This window comes from Lacerta agilis, chromosome 9, assembly GCF_009819535.1.
Source record: "Lacerta agilis isolate rLacAgi1 chromosome 9, rLacAgi1.pri, whole genome shotgun sequence".
Lineage (NCBI taxonomy): Eukaryota > Metazoa > Chordata > Lepidosauria > Squamata > Lacertidae > Lacerta > Lacerta agilis.
In genome coordinates, this window is record NC_046320.1 from 10,338,679 (window position 1) to 10,353,348 (window position 14,670).

A 14,670-nucleotide genomic window follows, 5' to 3' on the forward strand; every position below is an offset into this window, starting at 1 on the left:
CACCCACCCTTTCATTCTTTTTCCTCATGGAGAAGGGCCATGGCTGAGTTCGTAAGTGAATCTGCTTTGCATGCAAGAGGTCCTGGGTTCAACGTCTAGCATTTCCAGGTAAGGCTGGGAATGTCCCCTGCCTTAAGCCAGGGATGGCCACCGACTTGGATGACTTTCAAAGAGGATTAGGCAAATTCATGCAAAGGAGGGCTATTGATGGTTACTAGCCATGAAGGCTACGCTCTGCCTCCGCAGCTGGAGGCAGAAATCCTTCTGAATGCCAGTTTCTGGAAACCGCAGGAGGAGAGAGAGTGGCTCTTGAGTTTGAATCCTGCTTGCTGGTTGTGGGAATGTTCGGGAAGGCAGGAGAGGATATATTGTTTAATTATATCCTTTCCAACTTGCGTTAGCATGTTCTATAATTTAGCAGAGTAACATTCCCCTTTTTAAACTTGAACAGTGGATAGGTTTGCCAGGCTCGTTTAAGCCTCTAAAATAAGTTTCCTGGTAATTCACCTTTTCTTCCCTCCTAAAAAGAATAGACAGAACACAGTCTTATAGAAAAGTATAAAATAGTTTACTCACTCATTCTGTTCACAGATGGATCCCAGAAGGCAGACTTAAGTTACAAAATATATACACCTGGAATGTATCCCATAGGGAGATAGTTCCTTTGTCCTCTCTTGGCCAAGAGAGCGTCTCAGGCTGATGCTTCTTCTACGAAACCAAAATAGAGAAGAGAAGAGATGTGGTGGCCAGTCCTGTGCTTTTGTTACCTGCACAGGTGAGGTCACGCCCACCTCTGGTCACATGTAGAGGAAGTTTGTCCCAGCACAGGAGGAAACAGGAAGTTTATCTACTGGCTGGACAAACATGTCTAAACATGTCCACTCTAGGAATGTTGCATTTGACTGCTCTGTGTTTCACAACCCACACTAGTTTCCCACAGACAACTTTTCAGCCACTGTGAGAGCACAATGCTGGACTAGTTGGGCCACTGGCCGGATCCAACAGGCTTTCCTTGTGTTACATTTTTCACCCTCGAGTGTCGCTGCCACATGGACCAAACTAGTCATAAGGCAGCACCTTATGTTCCTATGTTGTTGTTCAGTCGTTCAGTCATGTCCGACTCTTCGTGACCCCATGGACCAGAGCACGCCAGGCACCCCTATCCTTCACTGCCTCCCGCAGTTTGGCCAAACTCATGTTAGTAGCTTCGAGAACACTGTCCAACCATCTCATCCTCTGTCGTCCCCTTCTCCTTGTGCCCTCCATCTTTCCCAACATCAGGGTCTTTTCCAGCGAGTCTTCTCTTCTCATGAGGTGGCCAAAGTACTGGAGCCTCAACTTCAGGATCTGTCCTTCTAGTGAGCACTCAGGGCTGATTTCTTTGAGAATGGATAGGTTTGATCTTCTTGCAGTCCATGGGACTCTCAAGAGTCTCCTCCAGCACCATAATTCAAAAGCATCAATTCTTTGGCGATCAGCCTTCTTTATGGTCCAGCTCTCACTTCCGTACATTACTACTGGGAAAACCATAGCTTTAACTATACGGACCTTTGTCGGCAAGGTGATGTCTTTGCTTTTTAAGATGCTGTCTAGGTTTGTCATTGCTTTTCTCCCAAGAAGCAGGCGTCTTCTATATGTTCCTATGAGGCAATGTCAACATTTCCACCACCAGAAACCCCCTCCCACACACACAAAAACTGACACAAAATCTGCATTTGCGTGGTATGAGCTACCATTTTGGGGGGGGGGGGATTTAATTAAATGTAATAGAAACAGCACTTTTGATCCTACATTTCTTTTCCTTGCTCGCTGTCACTTTAAACTGTTTTAACCAAGTAACAAATTGGGGTTTTCGGGTGGTCTTTAGAAGAAGAAAAACACACAAAAGGCAATCCCGACTGATAACAGTAGAATTAAACACCCCATCATGCGATGCGTCTAGCTTTAAAGTGTCAGGTACTGACAGGTCCCTTAGTGCCCAGTGAGCTGTAGAAAGGTGGGGAGAGAACATAAATTAAACTGATAATGTTTGACGATGGGAAGAGAGACGCTCTTTCCCTTGGGGTGGAGGAGAGCAGTCTTTTTCCGGGGCATCGGGGCACCTACTCTCTGACAACAATGACTGTTGTTGTTTTTGTCACTTTGCCTGCAGAGTGGTGCCATTTCGTTGATCTTGTTTTATTTATGAATCGCTTCCCAGGGAGCATCTCAAAGCCATGTAGCAATTAAAAAAACAACACCACAATAAAAATGTGTATTAAAAAAAATCCCCTATGTTAAAATGAAGTAGAACCATTTCATACATTGCAAACAGCTTTAAATCCAATACCCAGATGCAGACTGGGATTAATGGGGTAAAACAAAACAAAACCACCCTCTGCTTGTTGAAAAAGGCACAAAAAGAAATGGTGCTGCTCTGATAATATGTAATGGGTAGAGGCTGCCACGAGGACCCAGGTGGCACTGTGGGTTAAACCACTGAGCCTAGGGCTTGCTGATCAGAAGGTCGGCGGTTCGAATCCCTGCCACGGGGTGAGCTCCCGTTGCTCGGTCCCAGCTCCTGCCCACTTAGCAGTTCGAAAGCACGTCAAAGTGCAAGTAGATAAACAGGGACTGCTCCGGCGGGAAGGTAAACGGCGTTTCCGTGCGCTGCTCTGGTTCACCAGAAGCGGCTTAGTCATGCTAGCCACATGACCCGGGAGCTGTCTGCAGACAAACGCCGGCTCCCTCGGCCTATAGAGCGAGATGAGCGCCGCAACCCCAGAGTCGGACACGACTGGACCTGATGGTCAGGGGTCCCTTTACTTTAGAGGCTGCCACACTAAGGACCCAGCTCCTGTGCCAGACAGAACAGGCCTCCTGCAGAGGTGGAGTCTGCAGGAGCCCCACTCCAGCAAAGTCCAGGAATCAGGTGAGTATATAAGGACTCACACAGAAAGATGCTTTATTGTGATTCCTGCACTGTAGACGAGGTGACAGTTGGGGTTCCTTCCAACTCTACAGTCCTGTGGTTCTCAGTTCCTCATTTTCCCCATCTTAAGTTTAATTCTCCCCATTTCCACATCACTTTGCATATTATTATTTTTTAAGCCCTCATGAAAATCCACCAGCTGTTTACAGGTAGTATGTAGCTCTCCTAAAATGCACTTTTTTGCATGCCTTTCCCCCTAAAATACACAGTTCTGGGCATTTCCCCCTATAAATAACACATTTCTGTGCATGTGATACTCCAGAATAACAGCATTTATGTACACACTACTAGACCAGAAAAGTGCAAAGACTGAGCTTTGGGTCATGTTTTGCTTTAGAAAGTGTGAGTTCAGTAGGTTCATATTTTAATGCAGAATGGACCAAATTTCTCCCTCATTCCTAATATGAAGTGAGCCAATATTTTAGGTGTTCTGGTTACAACATGTATATTGTGGGAATGTTCAGGGAGCCAGGAGAGGATATATTGTTTAATTATATCCTTCCCGACTTGTGTTAACAAGTTCTACAATTTAGCAGAGTAACATTCCCCTGTTAAACTTTCACAGCGGATAGGTTTGCCAGGCTTGTATAAGCCTCTAAAATAAGTTCCCTGGTAATTTCCCTTTATTCCCTCTTAAAAAGAATAGACATGACACAGTCTTGTATAAAAGTATAAAATTCTATAATTTAGCAGAGTAACATTCCCCTCTTTAAACTTGCACAGTGCATAGGTTTGCCAGGCTTGTTTAAGCCTCTAAAATAAGTTTCCTGGTAATTCACCTTTTATTCCCTCCTAAAAAGAATAGACACAACACAGTCTTATAGAAAAGTATAAAATAGTTTACTCACGCATCCTGTTCACAGATGGATCCCAGAAGGCAGACTTAAGTTACAAAATATATACACTTGAATGTATCCCATAGGGAGATCGTTCCTTTGTCCTCTCTTGGTTGGAAACTGGAAGCCAAGAGAGCATTTCAGGCTGATGCTTCTTCGACGAAAGCAAAATGGAGAAGAGAGAGAGATGGCTGCCTGCCCTGTGCTATTTTGTTACCTGCATAGGTGAGGTCATGTCCACCTTTGGTCACATGTAGAGGAAGTTTGTCCCTGCCCAGGAGGAAACAGGAAGTTCTGACTGGCTGGTCCAGACATCCCCTTTTTATGTCGGGCTCTTAGAGCAAATGCCACTTTCCCACATTAACTTGACAAGGACATGACCAGATGGACAAACCTTGACTTTTATTTATGTCCACTCTAGGAATGTTGTATTTGACTGCTCTGTGTTTCACACCCCAAATATATGGCTTTGTACTGGTACCTAATGCAGGGAGTTATCTTAAAACTGCACCTGTCTGTTTCCTTGTTGCTAGCATACTGCTGTCTCATCTGTTGGGATCTGATCTGGCATCCTTTCAAGTTTACCTTTGTGTTTTCCATGCTTCACTGAGGCACTGGGAAATTCCAAGGGGTAGTGCTACCTGGCTCTCATTTCTTCAGAACGAAAGGGGATGGGAATCCTGTGGCTTGTGTGCGATATTTGCTTTGAATACAAATGGTTCTGCTCTATCCTGCCTTGGCCAGACCCCACCTGGAGCCCTGTGTCCAGTTCTGGGTGCCACAATTTAAAAAGGATATTGAAAAGCTGGAATGTGTGCGGGGGGGGGGTATATTGGAAAAGAGGTGATATAGTAGTCATCTTCAAATATTTGAAGGGCTGTCACGCAGGAAATGGAGCAAGCTTCTTTTCTGCTGCTGCAGATGGGAGGACCTGGACCAATAGATTCAAATGGCAAGAAGTGAGATTCTGCCTATATACTTTCTGGTATATAGGAAAGAAGGAAGAACTTTCTGGTGGCAAGAGCCATTCAACAGTGGAAGGGACTCCCTTGGGAGGTTGTGGACTCTCCTTCCTTGGAGGTTTAAAGCAGACGTTGGATGGTCATCTGTCAGGAACTCTTTAGTTGTGACTCCTGCATAGCAGGGGGTTGGACTAGATGGCCCTTGGGTATCCCTTCCAATCTATAACTCTATGATTCTATGAAATAAAACAGGGCTAAGATGATATGTGCTTCCCCTTTTGTTTTGGTGCCGTTCAGCTCTCTTACAAGACTTTGGAGATTTCAGGGTTTGGGGTGAAGTCAAAGGGGTCTGGCACTGATCAGGAAGTGGCTTCCCCCAGAACCCTCCTACTCCCATCAGAAAAACACTACACAGACCAATCGTTGTTGCTGTTACCACAAAAGCAGGTGACCAGGCCACTGGTACGCCAATATTATTGGACAATTTGCAGCTCAGCCCTAAAATAAATCTGAGCCTATGTGAGAGCCCTTCTCTGTGTTGAGCTCCCTAGGGATTGAGAGGCCGCAACAGGGATGGGGAGCCTGGGCCTCTTCAAGCCCCATCTGCCCGGCATGGCCCAGGGATGACGGGAGACATATGTCTGGCTTTATCTGACGGGCGACTGCGGGGCTCCCGCTTCTACGCCTCTTTACATCCTGGCAAACCAAATCTCTCTCTCACACACACACACACATGCTCATTCTCAACAAGTGCCGTTCTCCACAAACATCTTCATTCTCCTAGTGGAGTTGTGTTTGTGTGTGTGTGTAGTCTTCTTCCAGCTGAAACGGCTTCCTTAGGTACTGTTGCCAAGTTATAATTTATTTATTCATTTATAATAATGCATCGATGAGCCAGTGAGTAAATCACATCGTGCATGTTGGAGTTAACTCTTTATTAGCAAGACCAGGATCTGCACAGACATGACAGAATGTCAGGCCTAGTGAGCACAGCAGCTCATCCCTGGTAGGTCCTGCCCTATGGATCAGTTGCTGAGGCTGAAACCTCCTGCCTCCCCACAACTGTCTTAAGTCTCCTCCTTGCCAGGGCTTTCCCCAAGCAATCAGAGACTGTGCCTCCATGAAGGTAACCTCTCCTCCGCTCTCTTCTTGCCTCTCCCCACTTCTGGGAGACCAAGGGGGAGGGGAGCTCATTGCAGCAGGAGGGGGAGACACTCGTGCCTCTTCACCAGCATGACTCATCTATGCCTCTTGGCTTCCCTCTTCTCCTGTTTCAGCTTCAGCTCCTGCCCCTGATTCCTGACTTCTTTCTGCCACAGACTCTCCCCACTGACTATGCCCTGTTACCTCTTCAGCTTCTGACACCCCTTCCTTGTCTTCTCCTTTTGACCATTCATTGTCTTCCCACTGCCACTCCCCTTTTTACTCTGAGGAAAGCTTACTTGAATGTTGCCCACTGCTGCTGAGTGAGATGAGCCCAGTGGCTGAGCCATAGCTGTCAAGTTTCGGATTTGAAAATAAGGGATCAGCAGTCTCACCTACCCCGGGGACAGTCACATGTCAGTGGTGGGCGGAGCCAGAAGCAAAAGTGGGCGGCACTGGTGTGAACGCGTGCAGTAGGCATACTGTATTTTGGAAACGCTGCCCGTGGGCTACAACGCCTCAGCTGCTCAGCAAGCTCCAGATAAAAAGTTACAAAGCGCGCGCCGCTCCATCGTATTGTAACGTTTCAAGGCATCAGCCGCCCGTTTTCAAAGGCAGCCAGGCTCCCCCCCCCCCAGCTAACCCTATTGTCTAGCTGAGGGGCTCGGCGGCAGCTGATAGGGACTGATGCAGGGGGCCAAATACGCCCCCCTGTATGCACAGGAAATGGCTCCCGCTTGCTTTGAGGCTGCAAGGAGGCGAGGTCTTCCCAGTCCCTGGCCAGCAGGGGGAGGGAGAGGAGCTGCTTCCTTTGAAAAAACGGGAAATTAAAGGGATATAAAAATAAGGGATGGCAGCGGGAAACTGCTTGAAATAAGGGAGATTCCCGGGGAAAATGGGATATTGGACAGCACTGGCCCAGTGGCTGGGCCCAAATTAAGGCAGCATCCTGCAATCCACTGCTTGAAGGCCAGGGCATGGACCAGCACAGAAGTTTGTGGGGTTAGAAGCAAGTAAGTGAGCAAGCAAACAAACAAACAAGCGAGTGAGTGAGTGAGCAAGCAAGCAAGCAAGCAACTCCAGCAATCCTGCAGCTGTTTTTGCTTGCACATATAAGAGCTGCTGTGATTACAGTAAGGGGGAGGGGGGAGATTATTACAGAAGGAAATGAAAGGCTAGCGCCTGAATAGAGGTGGGTTGTGGGCTCTCCATTATTCTCTGCCAGGTTCCTTCCTGCCCTAATCCCCCTCCCCGCTTTGTCGTTAGGAAATCTTGATTGCTGCAGAAATTACAGAGGAGTGATAGAATGACTGCCGAATTGAAAAGGACTGAGCCAGCCTCGCTTTGTTAGGCAGCTAATGAGTGGAAGACAGCAGGGCCAAAGCGGAGCGGAGCAGAACATGCACGCGCGCACACACATTGATAGGAACGTCTTTGTGGAAGAACATTTGTCCGTTTCCACTCGCTTCTCCCAGAGGAGGGTTTAGGGGAGAGCTAATTGAATTAGGAGCATGTGCAGCCTTGCTAGCCAACCTGCCTTGTCTTTGTCAGGCAAAAAGTGGGGTGGGGTGTGGGACTGGAGTCATCTGTATCCTTCCAGCCCACCTTGGGCGCCATCTGTGCACTTGGTGTCATTTGCAAAGAGCCTGATAAACTGTTGCATTTTGCATGAGCTGCTTCTTCCCCGCGAGGTTCCGCACAAACTGGGGCATGATTGCTGCCCAGGCGTCCGCTGCTTTGGATGCCAAGGGCGCTCAGCCAAGGTCAAGGCCTCCCGGCCGAATGAAACGCTGTGATCCGGCTGGTGGAGTTGGCGCTGGTCCACAAGGACATCAGCAGGGCATCCCCCAACCACCATTTGGGCGGATGCTCACTCTGCACATCCTTCTCGGGAGCACAGAATCCAGGGATGGAAGAGGATCTGAGCGAGAGAAGAAGCAGGACAAGTGAAAGGCAGTCCTTCTTCACAAAGCATGTAGTTAAACCCACAGGAGGCAGGGGTGCATGGTCGTACCCAAGGGGGGGCAGCAGGGGGCAGCTGCCCCCCCTAGTTTTGATCCTGGGTACGCCCCTGCAGGGGTGGCTGCCATGGGCAAAGCCAGGATTGGGGGGAGGGGGCAGAACCGAGCTATCTGCAACACGATTGGTCACTTAAGTATTTTTATTTATTTCCTTGATTTAGGGGGGCAGCTGGCCTCCCCCCACGCCCGTCTGTCTCCGCCCATGGGGACCGCCAACTTGGTAGGCTTTGAAAGAGGATTGGACGAATTAATGGACAGGAGGGCTATCATTGGCTACTAACCACGATGACCGTGCTCTCTCTGCCTCCACAGTCAGAGGCAGCCCTGATGAGGCATCGCGGCCTCTAGTCACGGAGGCCGGAGGCTCTGAGGGCCACTTCGCCACCAGCCACCCGCAGCGGCCAATTTGGCGAGTTAGGGATTCATTTACGAGGAAATGAGTCGGAGGCATTTGCTGGGCACGTCAACGAATGCCGAGGGAGCTGGTGGAGATTGGCTCCTTTCGGGAATGATTGAAGTTTTTGCCCTCGCCGAATCCGCTCCAATTAGAGAGCCACCCCTGTTTGCTTAAGGACCATCTGCCGAGTGTCGTTTGTTTGCACCGCTGATGAGCTTCAGACAGCAGCTTCGTAATTGATCTGTAGGGCCCTGCCAAGGGGGGGGGGGAGGCAGCCGCTCCCAAGCCAATAGCAGGGTGTCCGACAATGTGATGGCTTATTATTTGCAAGAAAGGGGTCTGTGCAAGTACATACATGTGTACTAGAGTTTCCCGAGTCGGACATGCACACCTTTTAATATTTGTGTGCAGGGGCGTAGCAAGAGGGGGTGTAGGGGGCGGACCGTCCCATATTCCATAATGGAGGGGGTGAAAAATTACCAAGGAACAATTACTGCCCTACTAGGGTGGTTCATAAAAAAACTTTTTTTAAATGCCTGCTCCAAAGGTCTTACCTTACTATACTAGGGATTATATAGCTATGTATGAAATTTCATGCATATCGGTTAATATCTTGACCCTCCTCCACCAAAATAGCTGTTTACTTGGCTGTTTTCCTATGCCGTGAAGGCTGAAATTTCAGTTCAGTGGAGCACTTACTGTTCCCAACCCTAACCCTGTGGAAAGCCATCTAATTAGACTTTAATTTGATTTTGAGATGTTTTTAGCAGGTAATTTAATTATTTTTTGATTTTATACCAATGTTATGTATCTGATGTTAGCCACCCTGAGCCTGACTTTGGCCAGGGAGGGCGGGATATAAATAAAAGTTTTTTATTATTATTACTTATTATTATTCCTTTGTAAGAAAATATGAAATAACGTAAAACCATTTTTGCGGGGGGGGGGGAATCAATGGGGAGGGTGACAAAAAAAATTCCGCACCAGGTACCACCTGACCTTCCTACGCCTCTGGTTGTGTGACAAGCCAGTGCTCACCAATTGACGCTTTTCCTGCTAACTGTTAAAGACCCAGCAGGTCCAGCTAGGAAAATCAGTTGACAATCTTTGAGATCAAACTGAGACCCTAACTTTCTAAATGCAAACTGAACCGAACTTTCCCCACTCCTAATTTCCCTCACATTCTGATTCTGCATTGACCTTGTCGCCCAATCCTGCAGAACATCACCACCCTGTAGTCCAGCCTCGACAGTTTTCCGCAGAAGTTTCTGATGCTTTTGAATAAAGCTAACGATATTGATGGTTGTCATGATTTGACGATTAATTTTACAGTTTTCATAACAGCGTCTTCATCCATGCACAGGTTTCAGGGCTTTGTACATAAAAAAATGCAACCAGTCCTATACGGTGGTACCTTGGTTTAAGAACAGCTTAGTTTATGAACAACTTGGATTAAGAGTGCTGCAAACCTGGAAGCAGGTGTTTTGGTTTGTGAACTTAGCCTTGGAATAAGAACACGTTTCGCTTCCTGTTGAGTGTGTTCCATTTGTAAACTGAGTCCCCCGCTGCTATGGGAAAGCACGCCTTGGTTTAAGAACGCTGAACTGACCGCGAAACTCCGAGACCAGAGGGAGGAGAAGGTGCAAGAAGATTGGAAGAAATTTAAAGAATATTTGAAACAACGTGAAAAGTTAGATATTTGAAATTGAAATCAGTGGATATTATAGGCGATAGCAATACAATGTTAGTGTAAAAGAGTGTATAAGAAGTTAAGTTAGTGATATATTTGAATTTTTTTCTGTATTTTGGTAAGAATAAGGTATTATATATAAGTTGATAGATAAGGTTTTAGATAAGTTGAAAAGAAGATTTAAAGTAGTTATAAAGTTACTAAAGTATATCTGAAATGAACGCAGAAGAGAGGGCGAGAGGAAGTCCCCCTAATTAAGATATAAAATAAGATCAAGATAGTTAAATAGGTGTTTTATGTATTTCTTATGTTTTGTATGAGTTTTTTCTTTGTTTTATTTTTTGTAGTATGTATGTATACTTTTTTGTAATTTGTATGTTTGTATTGTTTTTATTTGTTTGCTAAGTTTCTTGAAATACCAATAAATTCTTATAATAAAAGACTTCCGGAACGGATTAAGTTCGTAAACCAAGGTACCACTGTAATATTGATGCAAAATATTGACCATTATCCATGCAATAATTGGCATTGTAATGTTATGTATTTCTTATTGCTTAGCGGCCAGACGTGTTTTTGACATCATCCACCACAGATGGCCTTCCTGTCCTGGATCCAGAACTGGTGGGGGAGCTGGGGACCATCAAGGAGCCCTGGACGAGTATGGTGCCCCAAAAAGAGGTGAGTGACTCCCTTTCCTTGAGCTACGTGAAATATGGGAAGGTCTAGCAGCAGAGCTACAGGGCTGTATTTCTCTTGAAGTTAGAAATCACTGGGAAGTTACGGTGCCTTTGCAACATCTGGTGATTTGCAAGTACAAAAGCAGAGCACATGGGAAGGAAGCACACTCCTGAAGCAAGCAGCTCGGCTGCTAGAACTGCATCCATTTATATTTTTTATTTTTTGCAATAATTTTTATTAAGGTGTTCAGTCCCGCAATACAATATGGAAAAGGTACTAAAACAGATACCAAAAGAGGAAAAAAGGAATCAAACAAACAGCAGGGAGAGGATTAAGTACATATATCTGAGGCAGTGGACTCATCTGGAAAATATATATTCCAGGAGAGGTGACAAGAGCTTATTTCTGCAATTGAGCGTGGTGGCAACAGATGTAGGTGCCTTTTTTCCCTGGGTCTGTGTGTGTGTGTGTGTGTGTGTGTGTGTGTGTGTGTGTGTGTGTGGACAGGTGGATGGATGTGGGATGGGAAGACCTGCACTGTTTTGTGGCCCTGCCTCTTCCCTTTGCGTCTTTGGATTTGGCGGCCGTTTTCTCTTGTGCCGTGAACCTCACAGCAGCCATTTTATGACCGGCACCCATGGCACTTTCTCAGAATTCCAAATGTGCCCGCTACCCCAAAAAAAGAGTCAGATGAAGAGGGAATGCAGAGCTCTTTTCTTTTTTTATAATAATTTTTATTAAATTTTACATACAATCTTTTAAACTTTCATTAATATTCATCTCTCATACATATTTTTGACTTCCATCAACCACTTCTCAAGATTTTCAAATTTCCTCATTTCTGCTTTTATTTCCAACTTCGCTATTACTTTTTTTAACACAATAATTAATTATTACCTTCCAAGATTATCTCCGTAGTATTTCCTAAAATTAACCTTACAAAACCTCTTGCAAACCTACTAGAGTGATTTGTTGTTTACAATTGTGTTTCAAGTATTTCTCATATTTAGTCCAATCCTTCAGGAATTCCTGGTCCCGCCAGTTTTCGAATGCAGAGCTCTTTTCGGGGGCAGTGGCAGCGGCCGCACACACATGCTCCTCCACCAACTGCCTGAACAAGGTCTATCTTGTTTCTAGAAACTCAGATCTCCACTGTAGGCCAGGCATTGGGAGTAGCTACAGTCACGGGTCTGCATCACTGGGCATGTGCCAAGGTCCACATTCCTCTGTGGGGCCCACTGTTGACTCTGTGCACCTCCCAGCACAGCTCCTCCTCATCTGCTCACCTGCCCTTTCAAAGCATAAGAGCATAAGCAGAACCCTGCTGGATCAGGCCCATGGTCCACCTAGTCCAGCCTCCTGTCCTCATAGGGGCCAACCAGATGCCCATTGTGGGAAAACAGCAAGTAAAACAGGAGCACGAGAGCCTTCTTCTCTTCCAGTAAGTGGTATTTGGAAGCACTGCTACCTGTGACCATAGAGACACAGCAGAGCTGTCATGACTAATAGGCGTTGGTCACAGAATCCAAGTGTAAGGACGTTCAGTGGTTGCTCATGAGAAATCAGCCAAACGCAGAACTTCTAAAACTAAGTTCTTTATTGTGCAAAATATTTACAGTGGAGCAAAAGTTCAAACGTCCATCTCATCCCTCTGCAGAGTCCGGGAATGAACCCTTCCGGTTCTTTGTCCAGCAAAAAAGGCGCGGGATCCTGAACCCCTGCCTCCCCCTTCCACGTCTTTCCTGTCTTCGAACTCGGGGCATGGGAACCTGACCCTGTTCCCCGCTTCTACCTTGGTGCTCAGGCTCTGCGATCTCCTTACAACCCCTGCGCCGACTTCCTGCCTCTAACTCCCCCTCCCCACTGGAGGAATAGTCGCTTCCTGTAGAGGAGGGGGAGGATGAGCTGGTGAACAGAGGGGCCGGATCCCTGTACTGCAGGCGATCCCAGGATGCTACCTGCCGTGGGGAGGGGGGTTTCCTGACACCAAGAATCACAGGATCACAGAACTCTGAAGCTGGAAGGTACCCCCCAAGGCTCACCTAGCCCAACCCCACTGCAAAATAGGAATCAGGGGGCAAGACTCTATGACAGGTGGCCCTCCAAACTGCATCAAAACCTCTAGGGAAGGAGAGTCCACTGCCACCTTCAACAGCCCCCTCCTCCATGAATTTGCACGTAGCTCTCCTAAAGCCGTCTAGGCTGGTGGCCCCCCCTGCTTCCTGCAGGAGCGAGTTCCACAGTTTAACGCAAAGCTGCGTGAAGAAGGACCTGCTTTTCTCTCTCCTGGTAATATAATTTGAGAGGAGATGAAGCAGGTTCCTCTAACTTGCTGTCTACTCTGCCTTGGTGGGGTAGGGGGGTGGTGCTGTGTATTTTGGTTCATGGGGAGCGGAGGGCAAACAAAAACGGAGTAAGCAAAGGGAGAGTCAGGGAGGGGGTCTTTCTCTGGAGGAGGAGGGACCTGCTCAACCCCCCCCCTCCGAAACCTGGAATTGACAACTGGTAGCAGGTATTGTACTCTGACCCCATTAAAAAGAAACAGCAGCCCATGGCTGGCTGTATGAGTTTCAAGGCTTCCGGCACAATAAAGAGGATTCAGTTCTGAATCCATTTAGCTAATTCTTTGCTATTACAGCTGCATTAGTCTTTAGACCCCGGGCTTTCCCCAGAACTCATATCTTTCAGGGCTGTGAATATATGGCTGACTTCAGAAAACCTGGGGGATTGATAAAATCGTTACTAGTGCCTCAGTCACTAAGTGAAGGTCTCGCACACTTCATCTGTCTGGATTTTTTTAAAAAAATAAAAAATAAAATAGCACGCCATTAAAATGTGGCTATTAAATAACTAGGGAGAGGAACAAAGGGCTCAATGGCAACAGCTGCATTTTTTAAAGCACTTTAAAAGGGGGGAATTTGCACACAGCAGAATTTGACATTTTTGCATCCTTGGCCCAGAGCCAGACACAGATCTGGAGTTGCCACAGTTGCTGTCTGAACCAGAGAGTGGTAATCACAGAGCTCTGCAAGCGTTGCCCTAATAAATGTGTTTGTGAAGAGAGAGAATGAAATATTTATTATTATTATTATTATTATTATTATTATTATTATTATTTTAATTTATTACTCCCCTTTCATCCTAAGGTCCCAGGGCAGGCTGCAATAATTTCAAGGAAATAACATCGAATAAAAATAACAACAATGTCTAATGAAAAGTAACAGTTCATACAATAGCTTATATTGTATTTGGGTTTTCAGTCTTTCTGCATTATAAAACTTCAGGATAAGGGTGGTGAAAGCATGGGGATTGGATGCACGGGTGTGTGTGTGTGAGAGAGAGAGCCCCCTTGCCATTTCCCACTCTAAATTTCTCCCAAGCTTCAGGGTGGGGGTGGGTTGAAAAATTATGAACTTTGTGGAAACTCTCTTGCTATTTTGGTTAGACATATGGTATGGCAATGGATAATGGTTGGTCTTAAAATGAATGGTGAGATAAAGGGGGGAAGGATTTTAACGTAAATTTAATTCTAACTATGTTGTTGAAATAGATTGGCGATTAGACAATGAAAGCTTAGAAATACAGTGTGGAGGATAGTTAAAAATGATGAATTAGATCTGTAAGTTGGAAAAGTATTTTGTAAGAAATATTGGTAAATGTAAGAAGGAGAGGAAATAATATGGGGATTAATTGGCAATAACTGTAAATTAGGTTTAAGTTGGGAGTCAACGGGTGGGAATCAGGGAAGTCCCCGAGTGTTAAGATGATAGGTGCATTGTAAGTGATTAAATTGGCAAAGCATAATTGTTCACCCCAGTGAGAGGGGGGTATATTTGGCATGCTCCTCTTGGTGAGAGAAAGGGGGGTTAGAAAAATTTAATCATGTGTTGTAATTTGGTTATAATTGGAAAAAACTCTAATAAATATTTTTTTTTTAACTAAATTTCTCCCAAGCTTCTGCTAGCCTCCCAG

At 46.0% G+C, this 14,670-nt stretch overlaps 1 protein-coding gene across 1 annotated transcript in view; it reads left to right on the forward strand.

Moving 5' to 3' along the window:
• The window catches only part of LOC117053166 (coiled-coil domain-containing protein 33-like), a 78,109-nt gene extending 67,363 nt beyond the window's left edge, over positions 1 to 10,746 (forward strand). The window contains exon 11 of the mRNA XM_033160716.1: positions 10,579 to 10,746. Within this exon, the coding sequence (XP_033016607.1) occupies positions 10,579 to 10,746 (168 nt within the window). The remainder of the gene's footprint in view (positions 1 to 10,578) is intronic.
• Positions 10,747 to 14,670: the final 3,924 nt, after the last annotated feature.